Here is a 25,281-nt window from a genome sequence, read left to right as displayed (position 1 = left end):
ACCGCATTCAACACACTCAACTGCGTGTCCAGATGCCATCGCGCATTGGGCGAATAGCGTTCAGCAGCCAAAATCATGCCCGAACTGCATTGCGCTTTGAATTCGGGATCAGCCTTCTCAAGGAACAGCAACAATTCTTTCGTCATTGTACGAATATTTTGTGCATTGATTAGCGCAAACGAGAGTTCCATGGCGCGACGCCTTATCGAGACATCCGGATCTTTCAGGCACTCCAAAATAGTGGTGCGATGACGTTGCACCGCCGACGTATCCGCATGAACTGTACGCAGCAACGTATTCAATGCGACATAACGAATATTCTTGTCGGAATTAAGTAGAAAACGTCCAAGAATGTTAACAGCCAACACACGGAGGCCACCTTCCGAACTGTGTTGAAGATTAAAGCAATTTAAAAAACTCGATCATTTCATTCATTGATAAAAACTGATTTCTATACGTACCGTATATCCATGATGGAGAGTACCGTCTCGTACAGGATAGTGTTGCCGACATTTTTACTTGTCTCCGTATTGGTGGCTACCTGCGCCAAGATATCATTCATTGCCTCCGATGCATCCACATCATTGTGGCCGAGTATGCGCAGCAAACGTAGAATTTTCACCTGCAGAAATGGATCGCTCACACCGCTGACGTCATGCTCCGGTGAGTAGCCGCCCAAAATAAGATTCTTCAGAATGCGTACCAAATTTGGCACAATCTAAATGGAATTTATGGATATTATTTATTAGAAATTAAATTCATTTATATACAGAAAAAAATGTGTTTCTTTTAGGATATCATTGAAGGGAGAAGAGCGAACGAGTATAAGAAAGTGAGAAAAATATTTGAAAAAAGCGCGCAACATGAAAGATTTGCTTAGATTGAGCGGGTGGTGAAAAAAAGTTCGTTAACGTTAATGTCTGTGAGAGCGAGTGTGTGGTGTGTTAATTATACGATTTTTCATGGTGAAAAGATGTTAAATAGAAGCTGTAAGAGAAAAGTAACTCGGGTGAATTTGATAAAGCAGTAGAAAGATCGGCAAGTGGTAGTGGTGTGTAGACAAAATGGCATGACTAGAAACTTATTTTAAAAAACTAGTTTTACGTATGTTTTTATTTTTAAAATAGTAAAGAGTAAGAAACTTTCAAAGCATACTACGCGTAACGAAAACAGCAGTGATTAGTTAAGCAAAGTGTGGCTATTAAAAGTGAGGTTATCAACATTTGTGAAATTTTAAAAAAATGTTATAAAATCAAGTACTTCAACAGGTGAAAACTTTTATTCGAAATATGAAGCGGGGAACAGCCTGAAAATTATATTTTTTTTTCATTGCAATAAAAAAGCCAGTTGAATCGCCCACAAACCAAAGAATAGCACGAGCGAATTTTTGTTTTCTTTATTGTAATTGGAGAGACTGTTTTTTGTATTCGAATGGAAAGCCGAATTTTTGAAATCTTTAGAAAACTTCAAGGTATGCATTCGCATTGATTTTTGAAAAAATTTTATGGCTTGCTTCTTTTTAAGTCAGCGTAATTTGTGTTCCGAACAGTCAAATTTATTTTGTTCACCTAAAATTTGTTTTTTCTAACGCAAAGCAAGTGGAAAGAAATGTACCATATGTACATCTGTGTTTAAAACAACGGGTTAACAAATTTTAACAATTTTCTTTTATAAATTATTTTGTTATATATTACAATTACATTTTTTTTATGTCTTTATAAAATAATAATTGGACAATAATTGGAGCGCGACGGGTTAAGAAATTTTAACAATATTTTTTTTTAAATTTGTTTTTTAATAAATATTTTGTTTTACAATTTTTTTTTTATAAATTAAAAAAAAAAAAAATTGTTTTTATACATTTTTTTTATGAATGTTTTTCTTTTATAATATTTTCATAAATTTGTTTTATAAATTTTAAATTATAATTTATACAGTAGACGTTGCAGGATTTACAAATCTATGTAAAAGTATATCCGAGATACGTATCATATTATGTGGATTCGAGAAAGTACAAATACAAGATGAATTCTAAAGTAAACGCGATTTGTTAAAGAACAACAAAAACAATAAATATTTTTTTTATTAAAAAAAAATACATAAATAAAAAATATTAAAACAAAACAATATTAAAAATATATATATATATATATATATAAATATACATAAAACAAAAAACAATGAAAAAAATAACCAAATTAAAATAAAACAAAAAATAATTTTTATTTCGCCGAAAGTGTTCATTTAATTCCATAATATTTTGACTCAATGAAGCGATTAGAGCGTCTAAAAGTACAACGAATGCGAGTTTTAGATCATCGGCAGAGAGTCCTTCAGAATATAACGGACGACTTCTACGTATCGTAACACACTTTTCTTTCATTGTTAAATTATATCTCCGCACAGATAAAAGTCATACGCACGGAAAGAGCAGTACATATATCTGGCCACTTCAGCAGCACTTCGGACACTTTTATGGCGAGTGATTTTTGCTGTTCAAGAAATAACAACTACATCGATTTCGCACAAACTCAAGCAACAATTGGATTTGCACTTAATCCAATTGTGTACATATATACGTATTGGCGCAGTGGCATGAGCTAATTGTGAGCCTTCTAATCTTAAAATCAAATCAAATTAGTCTTCTTTTTTGACTCCTTTAAGAGATTTTTTAAATTTTAGCTCGTCTGACGCCTTCAGCACTTTGGCATGCGTTTTTCGAAACGTATTCAAAATCACGTCAATTATATTGAGGCCAAATAATTGATGACCTCTTTGGATTTTGAAGTATATTTAACACATGGGTTGAAAAGTCCTGGGCCCAACACCAGAAAACATCAAAGAAATCCACAAAATCGTTTTGAATGATCGAAAAGTGAAGTTTAGTGAGTTAGCTGACATCGTAAAGATATCAAAAGAACGTCTTGGCTTTATATTGCATGAGCATTTGACTATGAGAAAGCTCTGTTCAAAGTGGGTGCAGCGTTTGCTCACTGCTGACCAAAAACAAGAAGTCACAAGACAATCAAAACAATGGGAAAACTACATGAATTGAACTTCGAATTGCTCCCACATCCACTGTATTCGCCAGATTTTACTTCCAGCGACTACTGGCTGTTCAGTCGTAAACAAAAGCTCGCCGGTAAGAAATTTCGCTTGAATGAAGAGGTTATCGCTGAAGCTGAGGCCTATTTTGAGGCAAAAAGAAATCGTTCTACAAAAGAGGTATTGAAATGTTAGAGCGGCTAATTTTGAACAAAAAAAGGCGTTTTCTTTGTTAAGCCCTGGAGTTTTCAGCCCATGCGTTAGTCAGCGTTCAACTTGTGCGTACGCGCTAGAATGGGTCACTTTGTTCTACAAACCAAAATAATGGGCTTTGTTTTGGTGGAAGCATATTCGATTCGTTCGATTGTTTCTATTTTCAAAAATTTGTGTATGTATTATTTTTTAATTTTTTAATAATTCTAAATTAGTTAAACTCGGAGCGAATACATAAATATTTCTATGTTATGCCCTCCAGCTAAAATTTTTTAGCCAAAACACCATCAAAAAATTCCTCGCACCCAGAAACGCCCGGATACAGTTAGGAAGGTAGGTAGAAGCGTCAGTCGGTCTCTAAACCAACTCACTTGGACCGTTGGCGATCCATTGTGATACCACCCCGAATATACTTTCTTCTATAAAATGTGTAAAACAATATTTCAAAATAAAAAACCTCTGCCTCGCGTATAAGGATTAAAAAAAAAAAAATAAAAATAATAAATAAAGATTACAAAAAATAATAACAATAAAAAAGGATAAAAAAAAAAATAAATTATTATTAAAAAAAAAATAAATAAATAAAACTAAATAAAAAAATAAATAAGAATTAAAAAATAAATATATAAATAAATAAAAATAATAAACAAGGATTAAAAAATATAAATAATAATAAATAGGGATTAAAAAAAATAAAATAAATAAATAAGGATTAAAAGAAACTAAAAATAAGGTTTAAAAATAATAATAAATAAGGATTAAAAAATAATAAAATAAGGATTAAAAAACAAAAAATAATATATAAGTATTGAAAAATATATATAATAAATGAGGACTAAAAAAACAAATAATAATAAATAAGGATAAAAAAAAATAAATAAATAAAAATAATAAATAAGGATTAAAAAATATATTAATTAATTAATAAAAAAATAAAAAAAAATAAATATGGATTAAAAAAAAAAAGATAATATTATATTATCTAAATAAATAAAAATAATAAATAAGGATTAAAAAAAAAATAAAATAAAAACAATTAATAGGGATTAAAAACTAAAATTAATAATAGCTTAGGTTAAATGGCTGCCCTCGCTTGGGTACCACTTGGGCAAATATTCAAAATTCGTCCGTTGTGATGCTATACAAATTATTAATAAGAAGCCTCGAAATCTTATAAAACTTTTAACTGATAATATTAACTCGGGGGGAAATCCATTATTTTTGCATAAATGGTTTAAAACTGTTGTTTTATGGTCGATCTTGGGCGATGCTACGACTAGTAACATGCCCGTCAACTTCGATTATTTCTGTGATTTTATCGACATTTTCGACATTATCGACATTTTTTTTAACAACAAAAATGCCTGAGCAGAATCGACTGAAACTACATTGCACTGAATTGGCTGTTACAGTATCGGCACCATAAGCACCATTCGCAATTTCAGCGGTCTGACTTGCATTTTCGCCTACATCAAAGAAAAACTGTAAAATGTACCGATTTTTCTCTTTGTTGACTTGCATTGTTAACACCCTGTAACTCACAACTGAATGGAACAAACAATAAACAGCAAAATGGTTTCTTTAGTGTGAAATGTCAACTTAACAACGGGAATAAACTTTAAATTGTTTGATCGATACCTTACGAGATATCGCTCGCTACAGCCATCTACCGAGAAAATAATGGATTTTTTTTTTGCCCCAAACTAATTTGTATACATTTTCGAAATCATCTTGTATTTCATGGTACTTTTTTCACAGCAGATACATTTACAAATGAACGAAATTACTATTTGTTATATTTCTACACATTAAACTGAAAAAAAAAATCACAAAAAGTCAAATATATTTACGTATAAGGTAATTGCAACACATTACTTTGGTTCAGTTACAAGGCTATGTATGGAAAATAGTTGGGTCTTAATTTAACCATTTAAAAGTCAACTAGAAATTTTTATAAAAAAAATAATAAATTCAAGCTCTAGTGTTCGTATTTTGTTTAAGTGTATACATATATATGTATGTGTGTGTGTGTGTGTGCGTATATGTGATAATTGTACTAAGTATATTCGTGGTGTAAGTGTTCATAACTTTGTCAAGGTCATACCTCTCGATTTCCGCTATCCTGGCAAGCAAATTACAAAAATTTCGGTTTTGGATTTGTATTGTATGCGGGTTTTCAAAAGAGTTAGCGATAAAATATTACAAAAAGTTGTAGTAGTTAATGTTGTAGTTTGGTTTTGATAATTTTTGTTATTTTTTTTTTTTTTAGTGGAGAAAAGCAAGTTAAATATATGTTTAAAATTATATAGCGAAAAATATGTATGTAAAATGTAATGCCTTTAATCAAATGGTATTTAATCGAAGAAAGAAATTTTTCATCAAATGAGACACACAAATTTTCAAAAATCATATGAATGGTTAAAATTAATTTGAAATAAAAAATGGAGTTTGTTTTGAAATCTCCGTTTAAGTTCATAGTGTTAAAGGCCGCTTGGCCTACGACAAGTATTTGTTTGTTTTTTTTTTTTGCGCAAATAGCTTGGCACAGAGCTTACATACATAAATTGTATTTACAAGAGCTTATGTGGGAGACCAAATAAACTGATAAATGGAAGCGAGTTTAGTAGCAAATGCAAATAGGAAAATTTACGTTTTAGGGTTGCAGTTAAAATTTTACTTGTTTTTTTTTTTTACTTTTGAGCCAATAAATAATTTCTTAGTAAGCCAATTTTATTTTGAAGGAAATGGTTAATGTGTCAATGAAGCAGGTGGAAGAGTACATTTGAAGATTTTGATTTTTTTTTTCGCTGTATATCGTAAATGTGTATTTATTTTACAATTGTGTAAGTACAATAATATTGTGGTCAATTCCACTAAAGGTATATATGAGTATGCCTATGCAACATAATCTGTCTTGTTTTTTTTATTTAAGGTACATTTATATTCAGCTACTTCACGCACCCTATTTTAGGCTATTTTATAGTAAAATAAAACTGAGTATTTGTACAATAATATAAAGTGTCTCATGAATACGCTTCCTTTGGCATGAAATGAACTTCAATGTAAATTATCTAGAATAGGCAACTGTAACTGCTTTCCTTGGCAGTAGATAACACACAAGCGTATGCTGTATCCGATCATTTTAATAGAAGGTGAAGTCCAAAATAAACAAGACTGGTGTCATAAAAATTTTTTTGATGGCGCCATCTTTTTAATGAGTTAGTGTAGTGGAAGTTACATCCCTAGCTGACTTCCAGTGAAAGTTTGGTGACATTCGGTTCAGTGGAAGTGAGGTTATTGCGCCTAAAGCGTCAGTATGTTTCATGTATCATCGGTACAAAAATTAAGTCGGTACAAAGAGCTAATATCAATTTTGGTTTTAAAATCGGTGAAACGTTTACCGAAACATTTGAATTGATGAAAACAGTTTATGGCGATGATTGTCTATCTCGTGCCAGAGTTCATGAGTGGTTTACGCGTTTCCACGACAGTCGGTTCTACATACGTTACCGAAACGACTCGGATTTATATCCGGCCAAGGACTGTCACTCCAGCAGCATTCCCCGTATGTAAGTATGGGGAATGTTTGTGCTGCTACAACAACAACAACAGTGGTTTACACGTTCCAGAGATGGTTGTGAGGACATAAATGACAATGAACCTACGGGCCGCCCAAAATCACCGAAAACTCCATCAAAATTGTTCGCAAATTTATCAAAAATAAACCGAAATCATCGTTGAAATTCATGAAATCGGAGTTGAATATCTCCAAACATCGATTTATCGCATTTTAACTGATCATTTGGGCTTACGAAAGGTCTGTGGACGATTCATGCCGCACAAGTTGACTGAGGACCAAAAATTGCTCAGATTTCAACATTCGAAAGACCTCATTAAAGAGGCGAGAAAAGACGAACTTAATTACCAATATTATAACTAGTGATCTTATCACCAACTGGTGTTTTCAACATGAATCTGAAACTAATTAAGCGTCAAAGTGCCGAATGGAAGGCCCCAGACGAGCCAACACCCAAAAAATCGTGTTTGTAGAAGTCAAAAATCAAGTCGATGCTCGCATCCAAGGGAGTTACCCACAAGGAGTTCCTGCCAATGGGCCAAACCGTCAATGCAATTTTCTTTCTTGGCGTTTTGAAGCGTCTGTTGCGTCGCATTCGTCGAATTCGTCCTGAGTACCACGAAGGAGGCAGCCGGCGCTTATTGTACGATAATTCACCATCTCATCGATCTACTCTTGTGACTGAAACACTTTTCGCGCAAAACAGTGTAGCGAGGCCAAAGGGGGCTTATTATTATGAATAAATAAACTCGAAGTCATCAGAACAAAGATCCTGTGATTTCTATTTTAGCTCAGTCTTGTTTATTTTGGACTTCACCTTGTGGGGTCAAGCAAGGTGATACTTTATCCACGTCGGTGTTCAACTTGTAACATACATTTTGCTATAAAGAAGGAAGTAAAAACGGGAAACCTTGTCAGTAGATCAGACCTAACAAACGCGTACGCCGACGACATGCAGATAAATGAAAGTAAAACGAAGTACCTAAGCTTTCGCGATGCGAAAGGAAATGCTAACTGAAAAATATAACTATTGGAAGTTATTGTTTTGCAGGAATTTAGCAATTTAAATACCTCAGTGATTTACTAAAAAACGGCAAAAATATGCACGACCCAGTACAGGACCGAATAGAAATCTTACCAAGTCAAAAGTTCTTACACTGGGTGCAAGCTACGGATTTACCAAGCGGTAATATGCCCCATTCTTATCTATGGATGCGAATCATGTACATCTGCGTGGTGCAGATGAGATGAGCAATGCCTACATATTTTTGAACGTAAAATACTTCGAAAGATCTTCGGACAATTTCGGGAAGTGATGGCACATATTGAATATGGTACAACGACGAACTTTTATCTTTATGCAAAGGAGAAAATGTTATTAAACACATGAAATCCCAAAGAATACGTTGGTTGGGTCATACCGAACGTATGAACAATGACCAATTCAAAAGCACGAGTACGCGTAAAACTGTACTGCCTGGAGCAAGTCATCATTGACCTAAAAAAGATGCACGTAAACGACTAGAAATAGCCGCCAAAAAATTGTGACGCCTGGAAGAAAATTGTGAATGAAGCTAAAGCTCACCCCGAGCTTTAATGCCGCCTGATAATGATAACTCATACCAGCAGCAAGCAAAGAACATCGCTGACAAAAGCCCGCTAAAAGAATACAGCCCCAAAAGATTTAAGTAGCTAATACCTCAGAGATTAACCTAGAAGTACTTAAAGGACGAAAGGAGAAAAGTCATATGCATAACAAAGAATCTACTACTGCTGTAAAGACATCGCAGGTGCCTACACAAGTGCAATGTCAAATAAGCTACAACATCTTGTGCTTACCAAAGAATACGATAGTAATTGTGATAACCACGAAGAGAGGGAAACGTTAGAGCACCTTCTGGGTTTGTACCCTGCGTTAGCTAGAACCAGATTGAAATGCCTAGGAGCTCTACAATATGAGAATTTAGAATGCTTCTCGGGGTTAGAACTTTAAAGGTTACTAAGATTCGCAAAAGACGCAGACGTATTACAAAATGTCTACTACAAAGAAACGCAAAGGTCTAGCTCCATCTGGCAACACTAAGTACCAATAAGTTTAACGTTCCCAAGACAGTCGGTTCTACGTAACCGGAACGACCCGGATTTATATCTAGCCAAGGACTGTCACCTCAGCAGCATTTCCCGTATATGTAAGAGAAATGTTTATGCCGTTACAAAAACAATAACCAATAGGTCTACGTGATGGCTTTCAAGCCAGCCACTCAACCTAACCTATCCTAATTGTGATGAGCAGTAAATTTCGTTTCATTGACAATGATTTTTGAAGATGCAGCTTGGCTTATCTAATTTCAACAAATGCACATAATTTACTTTTCAAGCTGTGGATCCAATTTTAATAGATAATAAAAATTTACTTTTTTATCTGTGGACCTATTTTTGACGGAAAATAGAAATTTACTTTTTTAGCTATGCGCCCATTTTTGATGGCTAATAAATTACATTATAGTGAGTTGGAAATGTATTCATGAGACAACTTTTAAAAAAAATTTCCAATTATATTTTTGTTGTGTAACCCATAATTTAATGCCACTCACCTTCTTGAAATGCATTAAAGTGTCGGCGCTGTTCTCACACATCTCGGTGATGAGGGTTACGCCAGTAATTAATATGCCTATAAAATGAATGTTGTTACTGTAAATACATATTAAAATAGTTGTTTCTAATAAAATTGCATGTATATTGCGCAGTCTAAATTGACGCGGCTTAAAAAGGCATTAATTCAAAGCTAACACAAGCCATGCCATTGCGTGACTCAAGGAGAAACTCAATTTCAAATGCGCAATATTTATGCATATTTAACAGCTTTAAGGTATACCATGATTCTTCTCGCTAAGCAGTGAACGTGTGGCCGGTAAGAAGATTTCCATCAGTTCTGGTACTCGTCGTATAACACGAAAGGCGCACAATGTGGCCTTTTTGCGAATGTAGGTGTTGGGCGACTTCATTAGACGCTCAACCTCGCTAGCCAAATCACGTGCCATTTCGGGCGATGCTATGGCGCCCAGTGTGCACAGCGCCAAACCCACCACAAATTGTGTAGAACTATTTAAATCACTGTAAAAGGCACAAAACGAATGGAATACATGAAATGAAACTAATTAAGTATTTGGAGACCAAAAACAAGAATAAATAAAAAAAAAACAAAAAAAAGCCGAAAGCCGAAAGCACATCAAACTACAAAGCTAATGCCAACTAAGGCCACCAGCCAAGCGCTTTAGGATCAAAAGCAACAAAGCACCAATAAATAAAAACAAAAGCAAAAACGGCGTTTTGTAGCCAAGCAACTGCGGCCAACAAGCCAGCCAAACAGTAACATTTTTCTGTTTGTTTTTGTTTTTGTTGGTGGCAATGACTTTGCTCAACTATTCGACTGCATTTACGCGCGTGCAAGCGAAAGTTCATTTCCGCCAATTTAAATGGCAATAATGGCGGCGACCTAGGTATGGTTGTTGTTGATGTTGTTGTTGTTGTACCTTACCCAGGTATGGCAGTGCACAATGATGCTTACTTTTTGAGGCAATTCGTTATCAGTAGATGCACATCCTGACGTTCGTCCAACAACAGCATGGCACCCAAATAGCCAATGCGTTTGTCGGTGAATCGTGTGCTGGCGGTGAGTTTCAGACATTCCAGCTGTCCGAAATGCGCTGGATAGCCCAACATGTGAATATAGAGCAGCTTCGCAATGTTGCGGCATCTAAAAATGAAAACGAAATTAAAAGAAAACCAGTAAATTAATGTAATTTAAGGTGGAACATAAAAAAAAATGGTTAGGTTCATATATGTATATATGTACATACCCCGATGTAGGCATGCTCTATTAGTTGACTTACCGCCACACCGAATCTTCCTCCCGGAAAGTACTGCGGATGTAGGCACATTCTTTGTTAACTACAGCGCGCTCCTCTGCGGCTGTCCTGGCGGCGCGTATTTGCCGTATGAGATCTCGCAGGCGTGTGGGTGTTGGCATTCTCACTGCATTCGCAAGATTCATTCAAATGCAAATATAAAAGAAACAAAACAAAACACCAAAAAAAAAGCATGAATAATTTGCACAAGAAACAGAGAAATTTTACAAGTCTCTTGGTTCCTCTACTGTGTGTGTGTGTGTGTGTGGGCTAAGTAAGTACATATTTTATGTCAAAGACGCTCCTATCGTGTCTATTCGTGTACGTTAGCAATCTGTTGTGTCTCATGTGTTCGGGTGTGTGTGTGTGTGTGTGTATGTAGGTTGATGCGCTTAAGTACGCTTTAGTGGGTGGTAATGATTTATGAAATTCGCTTAACGTCCGACGAGTGTTAATTGAATAGATCTTTGAATTCTCTATCCTATGCACGCTGTCTCATTCAATTAGATCGAAATATGCATACACACACACATACATCATACGCAAATGTATGTACGTTCCTTCAGGGCGAAAAGCAGAGCTAGTTGTTGTAGTAGTGCCACAGTGGCAGACAGGGTTAAGCTATACAAAAGCCCTCGAATATCTAGTGTAACACGTATAGGCATTTCTAACAATCGCTGCACTCTGTCGGATTCTTTGCATTTTCTTATTGCATTTTGTTGTTGTTATTGTTCGCTATCGATGCACCTACCTCGTTCAACGGCCTCTGTGAATGCTTGGCGTATGGTCGCCATATTAAAGGCTGGATTAAATCTGCAAATGTACAAGAAGATGGCGACAAGCGGAGCGGGCAAGCACCACAGAAAGGAAGAAAGTGATTAGTTCAACATGCAATGGATGTGTGGCTTATATGTATGTAGGTATAAGTACTTGTACAAAACAAATAGGTAAGCTGGCTTTGCGATTGAATTGATTTAGTAAATACAGTAAATGATTAAAAGCAATTTTCTCGGCGCCGTCGCGATAGAATTCATGTACTCGCAGCATTTTAAAAAGGCATAAAATAAAATGCGGCCATTTTATTGGCAAATTTTTTTTTTAATCAAATTTAATTAAATTCACGTTACTCTACCGTAACGACTTTCATTCGATCACGAGCGCCGAGCATACAAAAGGACTAGCCTATTTTATATATAAATATTTTAGAAAGGATATCTTTTTATAGGATAATACACAATAACTTAAGAAAATATAAAAATTAAAAATAAAGCGATATGTAAACGGGTGCCTCATTCGTATCATTATAGAAGCAACCAAGGCGAATCTTTTAAAGGTGGTTCTGTTAAAGAAGCTGGTTTTTTTTTCTTTCGCCGTGTCCATGCGGCTGTCAGCACAGAATAAAACAAGGCGAATTAATTTTTTATACTCTACTTTTCCAATACTTTGCCGTGACAATCAAACGTACAAAACATTGTTGTTGGTCTAGTGCCAGCACCTTTAAAGAATGCGCCTTGGAAGCAACCTTTTTTTTTTTTTTTTTTTTTTTTTTTGTCAGGACAACTAGCAATTGCAGCACTCAGACATTAATTAAGTCCATTGCACGACACTTGAATTCCCTTTTAATTTTCTTTAAATCTACCCGATCTCCGAAGAAATCTTAGTAGATCTTGTGGTGCCAAGGAGCCAAGATAGTCGCTTCTTAACACATCAGCCTAAAACAAAAAGTAAAATACTGGGCCCAAACTCTATTAAATCAGCATTGGAACAACGTAGAGGGTCTTAGACACTCCAAAAAGTTCCTAAGTTTCAATGCTAAAAAAGCTAACACGGCCCTCACGTTAAACAAAAAGAGCATTCGCACTCTCACAGGCGCCCTCACGGGTCACTTCACCTGCAACAAACACTTACATAAATTAGGCATAACTAACACCGGCACCTGCAGATTTTGCTGCGAAGATGAGGAGTCTATAGAACATCTCATCATCGAATGTCCGGGGTTGACGCATAGAAGGAAAAGGTTTTTAAACAAGTTCATGCTTATATCTGAAGACCTTCAATCACTCCCTCAGAAGGAGCTGGTACATTTCATAAGCATACTTAACAGTCAATAGACAGCATAGGGGGCACAATAGATCAATATGGTCGCAGTGCTAAAGGCCCATACCTTAACCCTTTACTACCATTAACACATCAGTACCAAAGACCTCAAACCTGATTCGAACGAAGGCGAGGCAGACGCACAGGAAGTGGTCCGCCGTCTCATCCTCCTCTTCACAAACTGGACAGAGTACACTCACTGAGATGCCCAACCTTTCCATGTGCTTCGCCCACAAAAAGTGGCCCGTCATCAGTCTAACCAGCCGTCTGTACTCCCCTCTGCTTGATGACAGAAGGGTTTGCGACAGTCGATCGGACATGACAGGTAACATCAGTTTAGTCCATCTGCAGCCGCTCTCAGCCTGCCGCTTGTGGGTGGTAGTTACCCATTTGCTAACCGTGGCTGTAATGGTCGCAGAAGGGAGTGGCAGAATGGGCTCTGGGTCAAAAAAGTTGGCCTCAGAGCCCATCTTAGCTAAGGAGTCAGAGGTCTCGTTATCCGCAATACCAAAGTGTCCCGAGATCCACGTTAGCATCAGGCTATTACGTCTACCGACATAGTTCAGCCTGGATTTACAGTACTTGGGTACCCCTGATGTGGTTGGAGGGCTGTCTAAGGCCATAAGCGCAGCTTGGCTGTCGCTGCAGACACATATAGATCTGCCTCTCCCATCGATTTTCCACAACAAAGTTCATAGCTTCTTGAACTGCATACACCTCCGCTTGAAACACAGATGCATGCATTCCAAGAGCAAAGTGCAGTTTTGTCCCGCTGGATTCCACGTAGACCCCAGAGCTGGAGCCATGCTTGGTCGTGGAGCCATCCGTAAAAATGCGAAAACAATGTTTGCCGGGCTCATTTTCTGAGTCTTCCCACAACTGAGCCTCTGGTAGCACTACACTGTATCTCTTCACTGATGGCATGAAGTCAAGGGGCATGGAGAATCGTTGGATCGACGTCCATGCCTTCTCTGTGTTCCAATACCGGACAGGAGCCCATTGTGTTTCAGCCTGGGAAGCAACCTTATGCAATTTTGTACTCACATTTTCACGAATTTACACCTATGTAAATATTCCATAATAAAATAACTTAAGTCGACTCAACACTTTTCTTCTGCCAAGCACCGAATTGCTTGGCTACAATGGGGTATTCAAATGTAATAAAAGCTGAATAAAAATAACTATTACATTTTTTTATGATTTATTAAATATTACATTTCCGGATTTATTGACATAAAAGCAAAAACTGTTCAAGTCAAATAAGTTAACCTTTCAAAAGCCTGCCATATTAAATATTTTAAATTTAACTTATTTGACAGCCCCGGGAGGGGGTCCGGGGTGTTTCTCTAGGATCTGGAGGTAAACTTCGGCGATAGCCTCCTCAATCCACCTCCATTTTTCCTTAGGAATGTTCTCTTCCCCCTCTCCCTTGTCAATGACGGCCAGTATCTCACCGCCGCCTTTTACGACCTCACTGAACGTTGGGTATTTATGGCTACCTATTTTTAGCTTTTTGGCGACCTTTTCTTCTGCTTTCTCTGCAGAACATTGCCTTTTAGGAGTAGCACTCGCCGGTTTTCCCGAGTCGGATATTACTCCCCTTGCCCATACCAACGATTTAGCCTGTTCTTCTGTTAGTTGTTCTGTTGCTACTTCTCCTAGTTTAAATAAGACCCTACTGGCCGCCTTTTTCTCGTAGTAACTTTTTCTTAGAGAGACGGACATGTTTAGCCTGTCTCCCCTGCCCTACAATAGTACTTCGCCTAGAGGTACTAGGCCCTTCTATGGCAACCTGCCGGTTAAACCTGGAAGCAGGTGCCGACCCCCGTCCCCTGAAAGAGGTTGAGGTGAAATAGGGATTGCTCGCCCTAAGCGGAGATGTACCTGTAACTCCTGGTGTTGGTCGCTTGGAGACCGGTTTTCCCAAGCCTCCCCGTCCCGCGCTGCCTACTGTAGTACTCGTACTGGGACCAGCCCTATCGCTCAAGCCCCTCTGTCTCCTATTAATGGCGTTCTGACCACTTGCTCACAGCTGTGGCAGCAGTCGGGTTCACCATCGTCGGCTTTTTGGGAGGACCGGCCTCCTTGTTAGAAACATGTTTATTTAAATTCTTCTCCATTTTTGGTCCCACGAGTGTCGGATAAGGGAGGTCCGCCTGCACAGAGGTCCGTGTGTTCAGGTAAGGCTAGACAGAACCGGAGGTCGCCAGGTATCCGGAGCACTCCGTTCACGACTGGGCTATTTTTGATCTGGGTCCCCAGCCAGGCTGAACCTCGGCACGGGTCGTATTACACCTTGTTCTAACCCAGAGTTTTTTTTCAAGAGGTTTGCTCCTCCGGTTGGCAGAACTTGGTCCTCGTTCAAAAAGGCAGTCCGAACCATAGGAATGGAGTGAACTAGTTTATTACTGGAATGTACGTAAACGAACCCACTGGTGCGAGAATCCGGTAAGTGCGTCGATTCCATGTAGGACGGGGTTCTACCCCCTACGACAACACCGTTCCCCTAGGCATCCCTCCTAGGGCGTTGACCGAGCGGTGCGCATATTGGCTACCATCCTGTAGGGGATGGCGGGTCTCGCTGAACCCGTTAGAGCCGCGCGCGACTGATCCGCACCCCCCCTCTCAATTTTGGGGGGACTAGGATCACCAATGGCAGGGACGCGAGTATAATCGGCAAAGCCGACTCGTCGACCTGTTGTTGACAGGGTCGCACAGGTGTATCAGACCTGTGAACTCCGACCATTGGTCCACTTCACTTGACGCTATAAAATTGCATACTTGAAATTTTTTCAGATATTCTGAGAAAAATATTTGAAATTTGAATGAATATTTGCTGAATTCCTACCAATTTTTTACAAAGTTTGAAACTTTGCTTTATATGGTTTTTGTTGTTGTATAGTATGAACTCTGTTTTTATAAAAGAATAATAGAAATTAAAAAGTAAATTATTGAATAGGCAAAACTAATTAATATATTTTACACACCTCCTTTTGACGTTAACTGCACAAATGTCGTACAAAATACAAAGCTTTTCGCTGAAATACCGTTAGGTATAAAATGATAAGCGACACTACGCCCTAAAAATGTTCTTTACATACCGTTTCGAAATACTATATTGAAAATCTACTTCCAAAGTTTCTGTAATCAGTTTCCTTCGAAAAAATGGTGGATTAACCCAGGTTTTCTAAATCAATGGTAGAGCGGAAATCTTTAATTGCGAGTTTCAAATGCATATGGACATGCCCTAGTAACACATTAATATAGCGAGCCGCTTGATGCAAGATGGACGCCCGCTGCTAACGCCACTAACCTATGGTCAGACGCTACAAGGTTTTAGTTTCGATGCTCGCCATCGAACTTACCGGCTTCAGAAGCCCTACCAGTAGCTACGCTACGCCGGCACCGCTCTCAGAATCACTACACCTACTAAGCCTCCTCATCAGGGCACAAAAGACCATGAGGTGGAATTGCAAACCTCCTCATCGCAGCAAGATAACAATCCCTCGAGGACCGTACTGTCTACTTGGCGTTAAAGAATATTATAAAGGGTGGTTAAATTTCAAGGGCCCATGTTGAATGTGAACCACACCTAAACGTCAATTTTTTTTCTGCATTTCATTCGACATTTTTCAATTTCAGACTAACTCAATTTGAACCATGGAAAGATACACAATCGAGCAACGCGTTAAAGTTTTTCAGGCTTATTATGAAAACGAGCGTTCAATTCAAGATGCATATCGCGCACTTCGAGATTTTTTCGGTCAATTTAATCGTCCAAATGTGCGTACAATCGGAAAAATTGTGCAAAAGTTTGAACAAACCGGGTTTGTAGAAGATGTGAAAACACCAGTGCGTGCTCGCACAGCTCGTACTGCAGAAAATATTGCTGCTGTTCGCGATAGTGTGGTTGAAGAGCCGTCCACCTCAACTCGTCGTCGTGCCCAACAATTGCACCTCTCACGCTCGTCGTTGATGAACATTATGCATAAAGACTTGCATTTACACGCTTACAAGGTGCAATTGACTCAAGAACTAAAGCCTCTTGACCATTTCAAGCGTCGTCAATGGTCAGAATGGTGGCAGGGAATGGCAACAGTGAATGACCAATTTTCGAAGAAAATCATCTTCAGTGATGAGGCACATTTTCACCTCAGTGGATTCGTCAATAAGCAGAATTGCCGCATTTGGGCGAATGATAATCCAAGAGTGGTTGACGAAAAACCAATGCACCCACAAAGAGTGACTCTTTGGTGCGGTTTATGGGTCGGCGGCATCAGTGGGCCGTATTTTTTCCAAAATGAGGACGGTCAGGCAGTTACTGTGAATAGTGTTCGCTATCGTGAGATGATAACGAACTTTTTATGGCCCGATTTGAAAGATATGGATGTGGACGATATGTGGTTTCAACAGGACGGTGCCACTTGTCACACAGCTAACGAAAAATTTGATGGCCGAATAATCTCATGTCGCGGCGATGTCAATTGGCCGCCAAGATCATGTGATTTGACACCGTTGGACTTCTTTCTGAAAGTGTGCGTCGAAAGAAAAGGTGTACGTCGAAAAGCCAGTAACAATTCAAGAGCTAGGGATGAGAAAATTCGGCATAGAACTTCAATTATGCCTCAGCGTCATCGAAAATTTGGACCATTGGATGGAGGTGTGCCACCGAGGCCGCGTCGGCCATTTGGCCGATATTTTGTTCCATACGTAATTGAGCCATACCAATATTACCATAGTAAAGAGAAATGACAATAATTTCCTAAAAAAATTGTATTTTATTCAAAATCAACACCGGCCCTTGAAACTTAACCACTTTATATATATACAGGGTGAACGATATGAAGTGTTACCAACTTCACACTGCTTGTATCTGTAAAACAGCTCATGACATCAACGTCAAAATTATTCTAATGACAGTTGAATATATTTTGTTTATAAGCCACCAAAAGCATTTGCGTCTCAGTTTTGTTGAATTTTTTTTTTCTGTGATGGAATACAAACGTAAGAGTGTGATTGCGTTATATTTGGCTGGAAAATCACAACCAGCCATTGTTCGTGAGCTCAGTCACCTCAAAGTGAATAAAATGTTTGTGTATCGCACTATAAAACATTACAATCATACTGGTAGCATTGCAGAACGCTATGGAGGTGGACCAAACAAAACCGCAACAACGCCAAAAATGGCTCGGAAAGTGAAGACTCGACTTGAACGAAATCCACATCGAAGTGGAAGAGAAATGGACAAAGAACTGAAAATATCGCAAGACAGCGTTCGACGCATATTGAGAAATGAGCTCAAGGTCAAGGCTTACAAGCTCCAAAAAGCACACGATCTTTCACCCCAGCAAAAAAAAGTTCGGTGCGAAAGAGCAAAGGAGTTGTTGCGCTTGCACGAACGTGGCGAATTTCCTAACATTGTGTTTTCTGATGAAAAATATTTCCCAATTGAGCAGTTCATAAACACTCAAAACGATCGTGTTTACTTGACCGAACGCTCATACGAGAATTTGAGCCTACGTATGGCCACTCGAAGCAATTTCCCATCGCAAGTAATGGTTTGGGCCGCAGTGACCGCTGATGGACGCTCTCCAATCGTTTTTATCGTGCCCGGTGTCAAAGTGAATGTGATTTATTATCGTGGAAACGTTTTAGAAGCTGATTTAGAGCCGTGGGCACGCAAACATTTCGGTCGTAGACCATGGACGTTCCAACAGGACTCGGTACCGTCTCAAAAAGCTCGTGTGAACCAAAAATGGTTAAAAAATCATGTTCCACACTTCATTTCGTCCACACAATGGCTTTCGAATTCGCCAGACGCAAATCCGATGGACTATTCCATCTGGTCCATTTTGGAGAGCAAGATGGGGCTAAAAAATATGCCAGTATGGATGCGCTGAAAAAAGCGATTATGCGAGAATGGGCCAAAATACCTCAAGATCACATTCGTGCAGCATGCAACTCATTTTTTGACCGTTTGAAGGCTATAGACAAGGCAAAAGATGGTCATATCGAGCTAAACTGAATATATGTTAAAATTGTAATCATTTTTGAACAATTTTGTCTTTGAAATCAATAAAAACTAATTTTACACAAAAAAGTTATGGTGTTTTGAATAGGTAACACTTCATATCGTTCGCCCTGTATAAGGATAATATCGCAAGAGCCATTCATGAGATATACCGAAATCGTCAACATGGTTTCGGAAAACTGGGTTCACCGCGACTACAAATAATATTAATAAGTTATAACTTTATTAATGAAGCTCAAAAAAATATCTAATTTGTTGTTGATGTTGTTTTTAATTTCGAAGGAAAACTACTTCAAATTTAAATAATAAATGTATTTTAAAGGTGATACAACATTTTCTTTAACGTCAACAGATTTTCAGTCTAACAAATAGTTTCCTTATAGCCCTAAACAATATGAATGCCATCCTCAATTAGTCTTATCTGGGCAATTAAGTAAATTAAGCGTATTTCCTTGTTTAACCAACTACAAGTACAAGTAGTATTTACAATATTTAGCCTTTTTAGTGGTACATTTTAATTTTTAATGGCCTGTTAAATTTCACCGATAGAAACCTTTATACTCTTTCTCCTTACTTTCTCATCAAAACTTGCATTATTTATTTCTATAATTTTAATTTGAACTGAGTTGTATCAACAAGTTGAGAGTTTGAACTGACAAAATACATTCAAATCTCGTTTTTATGCCGTTGGTTTTGAGCCGACGACACAATACTTTTCCTTAGAACTTCAATGAGATTAATCTTATTTATTTATATATTAAACTCGGTCAAAAACCATAAAAGTTCTTACTGACTATTGACAAATAAAACAATAAAGAGAAATAAAACAAAGAAGAGAATTAATTTTTATGTATTGTAAAATCTAATGATATGGTATTCGAGATCTCATTCAATTCACGCAAAGTCCGAGCAATAGGACTTGAAATATCTTGAGGATAAAAAGGGTAAAAGCTTCGTAAAGTTTTCGTTGGAATAAGAACAAAACTAACACTCTATAAAGCTCTCATCACGCCCATCCTAACGCATGGCGCAGAAGCGTGGACGCGTCGCTTAAAGAGTTTAAGAGAAAGATTCTGCGCAAGATTTTTGGACCTTTGCACGTTGATGACGGCGTATATCGCAGACGATGGAACGATGAGCTGTGTGAGCTTTACGCAGACATAGACATAGTGCAGCAAATAAAGATCCAGCGGCTTCGTGAGCTGGAACATGTCGTCCGAATGGTTGCAAGCGCTCCGGCTCTGAAAGTATTCGATGAGATGGTGGCAACAGAGGAAGAGGAAGGCCACCTCTGCGTTGGAAAGATCAGGTGGGGAAGGACTTGGCTTCACTTGGTGTGCCCAACTGACGCCGCTATGTTAAGCTCGGCCAAAATCGCGTAAGCGGTTATCGCACCAATTAGGAAGAAGAAAGTTAATGCGTTGCAAAAGAAACGCACAATCAATACAACCTTAAATTAAATTAAGCACAAAAGAAAGCGACAGAATTGTCTTTCTGCACTCAAGCGAATTAAATCCAATTAATAACAAGCGGGAGCTGTAAGAGGGATATAGGACAGAAAATTTTAGAGATCAAATAAATGAGGCATATTCTTAGGTCGAACAAATGGGGTAAACAGTAATTTCAACGTGTAAGGGTCTGAGAAGTTTGCACTGTTACGTCTTATAAAGCCCAAGATCGAATATGATTTTGAGATAAAATAATTAATATGACTTGAAAATGAAAAATTAGAGTAAAAAATTACTCTTAAAGGGCTCAACAAAGTGAATTGCATAAAATTTAAATGCATAATGAATTATGAATAGATTTACATGCACATTGACAGTTTTGTTTCAATCATGAAGCGTAAATCAATGATAGGAATGAACTTAAATAATTGACATTTTGTACACAAGTTTGATAGAAATAAATACACCATATCAAGGCGCATTCATGAAAGGTGATAGCACTAGACCAACAACAATGCTTTGTACGTTTGATTGTCAAAGCAAAGTATTGAAAAAGTAGAAAACAAAAAATGAATTCGCCTTGATTCATTCTGGGCTGACAGCACCATGGACACAGCGAAAGAAAAAAAAAACAAATCAGCTGATTTGCCGATACCACCTTTAATAAATAATAGATTCGCCTTGCACCATACATATATGAAAATTTTTGCAGATAAATTCACAATTATAAAAGCATCACATATTGACAAGTTTCGAATATTTATTTATTTTTTAAATAAAACATTTAGAAGCGGCATAAATAGCCTTCTATATTAAATCAGGAAAACAATCAGAAACAATAATAGTGGCCAGGCTCTAAAGTATTAACATGCGAACTGAGGAATTATGTTGGACACGAAGTTTTAGTCGGTATACTATACACATCTGAAGGACAGATGAACATATGTATAACAATTCACCTGGATTTTATTTTATTGCCAAGTTGTTGTCCCTATTAAGGGACATACGTCGTCCAGAATTTTCAAAAAAATCATTTTTTTTACAGATTATTATTCTTTTTTATAGTTTTAGGCGTATTTCTGTGGAATTCAATTGTAAAAATTGCCCATAGATAAAAAGTTATGGTAGAAAATGTAACTGCCCGACGAGAGTTTGATGCGCACAGGTAGCTCTCCTTCGTTTGAGGCACTTGAAAGTCTAAACTCGTTTTTCTCGAAACTACTTTTTCTTTATTTATTTATTCATTTATTTATTGTCTTTGAATGGATACATTCTTACAGACTATATTAAGCTAATCTACAATAGTTTAGTAGTTACTAAGAAAAGAACGATTTAAGATGATTGACTAAGATGCCATACGGCCATGTAAAATCAGCACCAGAAGAATTGAAAAACATATTTAAATCTGCACATGCCCTAGGAATCGGAACATTCACCCCATAGTTGGTTCTCGAGAAGCCAATTTTAAAGGTTTCGTACAATCGGTCAATCAATAAACATCGAGAGCGGTACGACAGTACAGGTTCAGAAAAGTTTAAAGATCGGAGCGCAAAACGAAGAAAGACTTTCTGAACTCTCTCAATCCGATTGGACAGACCTATTTGGTACGGTGTCCAAATAACAGCGGCATACTCTAATCTTGATCTAACAAAAGCACAATACAACGTTTTGAGAGTGTATGGATTGGTAAATGCAGAACAATTTCGGCGTACGAATGCTAGCATCGCATAGGTTCGTCTTATGACGTGGTTAACATGGCTAGTGAAATTCAGCTTAGAGTCGAAAATAACGCCTAAGTCTTTAATTTCCTCAACGGATTGCAAATGTAAGCCCCCAATACTATACGAAGTATGCAAAGTATTGTTTGATTTAGCATATTTTACGTGAAAGCATTTGCTTATGTTTTATGAATACTTCCCTGTGGGACACCAGAGGACGCAATAAATGCACGGGATGTCGTATTGTCAACGGCTACAGCGCAGTGCCTGTTGGACAAATATGATTTGATCCACGACAAAAACGTGGAGTGTATACCCAATGACGCAAGCTTCGACAAGAGTATTCGGTGCGATACTTTGTCAAACGCTTTAGAGAAGTCTGTATAAATTGTATCAACTTGAGATCTGTTCTGGAAGGCTGAAATGCAGTAATCATTGAAAATAGACAAATTAGTGACCGTGGAGCGACTTGCAACGAAACCATGCTGGTTGGTAGATATTAGGCCTTTGACAGCAAAATTTAACTTATCATTCACTGTTATCTCAAAAAGTTTTGAGACAGACGAAAGCTTCGAAATCGGTCTGTAATTGCAAAGATACCGGAGGACAACGATTTATTAAATATAATTGTAAGAGGCTCAGCGAGACACAAGCAGTTCTTCAGCAAGATGCACGAAAGGCCATCCGAGTCAGTTTTCGATGTAGGCTTAAGCTTCATAATACCCTTAACGACATCAGTAACAGATAGGCACAATGACCCAAAATTAAGAGGGCAGACTAGAACCGAAGTCTAAGTCGGGTTCAAAATTAGAGCAAAAAAAGTCGGCAAATAAATTGGCAGATTCTATGGCACGGTTTGCATGATAACTCATACAGTTTTTAATAGTTTTTGATGCGGTTTTTTTTTTAATATTTGAAAGAGTTTTCTCTATAGTCTATCGAGCCGGATTTTTAATATTTTTAATAAAAAATGTTATAAACATAAAAAGTGTGACATTTATGACGTAAACGCATTTTTGACGCTGCTGGACGTATGTAACCCTTTAAAAGCCCCTTTATATGTATATATGAGCTTATTCTACTCTTTAACTTTCAATTCCATAAAAACCTACGTCCTGAGATATTACGTTTACGTGAATTTCACCACTTTAAGTAGACAAATTTTTAATTAGCTGGAAGAATTCAGTATTGTGGAAATCAGAGATCTTCTAAATTTATTGAAAAGTTCACACTGGTTTTAGGAGAGATAAGGACAAGCTTCCCACGCGGCATCACTTGGGCTATGAGCCTGAATGTGACCCATAGAGGACAGCCGCTATAACCTAGCTTAACCTAATCTATTATATTACTTTAAGAAAAATTATTGTAATAACAAATTCAAAAGATCGACCATGAAGAATAAAAACTAATTACTGAGAGCCAACTAGTAGTCAAATTTATGAATCAAGGGGACCGGTGATCTAGAAATTTAAAAAAATCGATTTTTTGTTTTTTCGATATTTCGAAAGTTTATAGTATCTTAACACGTTCGCGGACTTTGATGCTACAGCACTCAAATTTTAAAACCAAGTTTTGTTCATTTAGTTTCATGTAACTTTAAGTTTTTGTAATTAATATACATTTCAAAGTAATAACAACTTGATTCAAAGGTGGTATCATATGCCGATGACTTGGTCCTAATGGTCTCAGGTTCCTTCCCATCAGTAATGGCTGAAATTTTGGAAGGTGCACTGGCTACACTCAGTAGATGCGCTGCCAGTTGCGGTCTCAGAGTCAACTCTGACAAAACGGAGTTGATGCTATACACCAGAAAATACAAGTCTTCACCTTTTAAACTTCCAAGACTAAACAACCAGTGTCTTACTCTCTCATCAGAAGTCAAGTATCTTGGTGTAATACTTGACCCCAAGCTCCACTGGAAGCTGCACATAGAAAATCGAGTTAAGAAGGCCAATATAGCCTTCTACGCCTGTAAATCTATGTTCGGCAAAAATGGGGTCTCAAGCCACGTGTCGTACTTTGGATGTACAATTTAGTGGTTCTGCCAATTTTGTCATTTGGTTGCCTAGTTCGGTGGGTAGCTCTTCAGAAGGGCTACAACACCACTAAATTAGAGAGAGTGCAGAGAACTGCATGTGTGGGCATCACTGGTGCTTGTAGAACATATCCCACTGCTGCGCTCAACGTTATTCTGCACTTACTTCCTGTGGATCTGCAGGTTAAATCCATTGCTGCTCAGAGCGCTATTAGGTTGAAGGAAATTGGCCTTTGGAGAAAACTTCCTGTAGGACATAGTAGCATCTTGAAGCAGATCTCCCCTTCCTTCTCTGTCTCGAACGTGCAGGAAACATTTCCCTCATCCGGGTTCCTGGGCACAGGAATATAGAGGGAAATGGAATTGCCGATGAGCTTACCAGGAAGGGGTCGGCAAAACCGGTTCCAGCTGTCCCCTTCTCAGACATCGATATCCCCTTGGCCGTCGTTAAAGAGAAACTACACAATTTCTTTCTACGAAAAGCGCAAGATAGATGGAGGTCTGTCTCATCGTGTGCTATTTCAAAAGCACTATGGCCTCAATACGATAGAAACAGAACGCTTAAGGTGATGGGAATCCCCGCCATTCAATTTCCAAACTCATTGCGGTGTTCACTGGTCACTGGGTGATTGGTACTCATGCGGAGAAGCTTGGAATTCCGTACAACCCCTATTGCAGAAGCTGTGGGTATCCTGCAGAGAAAGACTGTGAAACACTTTCTCTGCAAATGTCCAGCTCTGGCGGCTAGGCGCTTGAGATTCCTTAGCGTGTCCTTTGGGGATGACTTGAAGAAATTCTCCAGCCTAGATCCCTTTTCTCTCCTCCGCTATATCAACAGCACTGGACGGCTGTAGACGGTTTTCTCTCCTCCCTAAATCCTTTCACAGGTAGTGGTCCACATTATGGTATCAAAACGGCACGTAAGTGCTACTTGTAGAGTACCTGGGGTACTCTTGCCATTTTACCTACCTACCTACCTACAATCGATTGATAAAAAAGTTCTGTAAAATTAAACATAAATAAAATAAATAAAAAAAATGTGCCTAACATCGAGGCATTCATTGCTTCATAATCAATATTTTTTAAATAGCCTTTCTTGTAGGCAGCAAATAAATAAAAAAAATTGTTTAAGGGGTTAAGGTAGTCAGAATTAACAAAAATTATATTTTTTTACATTTTCTTAAAGCATAATATCTTAAAAATATTGTG

The 25,281-nt window shown here is 37.8% G+C and overlaps 1 protein-coding gene across 9 annotated transcripts in view; it reads right to left on the bottom strand.

Moving 5' to 3' along the window:
- Nucleotides 1-25,281, bottom strand: part of LOC129236783 (AP-1 complex subunit gamma-1) — a 37,114-nt gene that overhangs the window by 6,390 nt on the left and 5,443 nt on the right. For 5 of the 9 annotated variants that reach the window (XM_054871002.1, XM_054871003.1, XM_054871004.1 and 2 more), the window contains exons 3-10: nucleotides 11,495-11,556; nucleotides 10,729-10,870; nucleotides 10,404-10,592; nucleotides 9,711-9,949; nucleotides 9,430-9,506; nucleotides 5,363-5,380; nucleotides 462-718; nucleotides 3-387 (exon numbers count right to left, since the gene is read on the bottom strand). In XM_054871002.1, the coding sequence (XP_054726977.1) occupies nucleotides 3-387; nucleotides 462-718; nucleotides 5,363-5,380; nucleotides 9,430-9,506; nucleotides 9,711-9,949; nucleotides 10,404-10,592; nucleotides 10,729-10,870; nucleotides 11,495-11,556 (1,369 nt within the window). Of the gene's footprint in view, nucleotides 1-2; nucleotides 388-461; nucleotides 719-5,362; nucleotides 5,381-9,429; nucleotides 9,507-9,710; nucleotides 9,950-10,403; nucleotides 10,593-10,728; nucleotides 10,871-11,494; nucleotides 11,557-13,884; nucleotides 14,035-25,281 lie in introns of those variants that run through there. The other 4 variants (XM_054871000.1, XM_054871007.1, XM_054871001.1 and 1 more) reach the window with 4 other exon arrangements.

The sequence above is a fragment of the Anastrepha obliqua genome, chromosome 2 (assembly GCF_027943255.1).
Source record: "Anastrepha obliqua isolate idAnaObli1 chromosome 2, idAnaObli1_1.0, whole genome shotgun sequence".
In the NCBI taxonomy this organism is placed as follows: Eukaryota; Metazoa; Arthropoda; class Insecta; order Diptera; family Tephritidae; genus Anastrepha; species Anastrepha obliqua.
The sequence above is the reverse complement of the archived record's forward strand: the minus strand, read 5'-3'. Positions and strand labels throughout refer to the sequence as shown.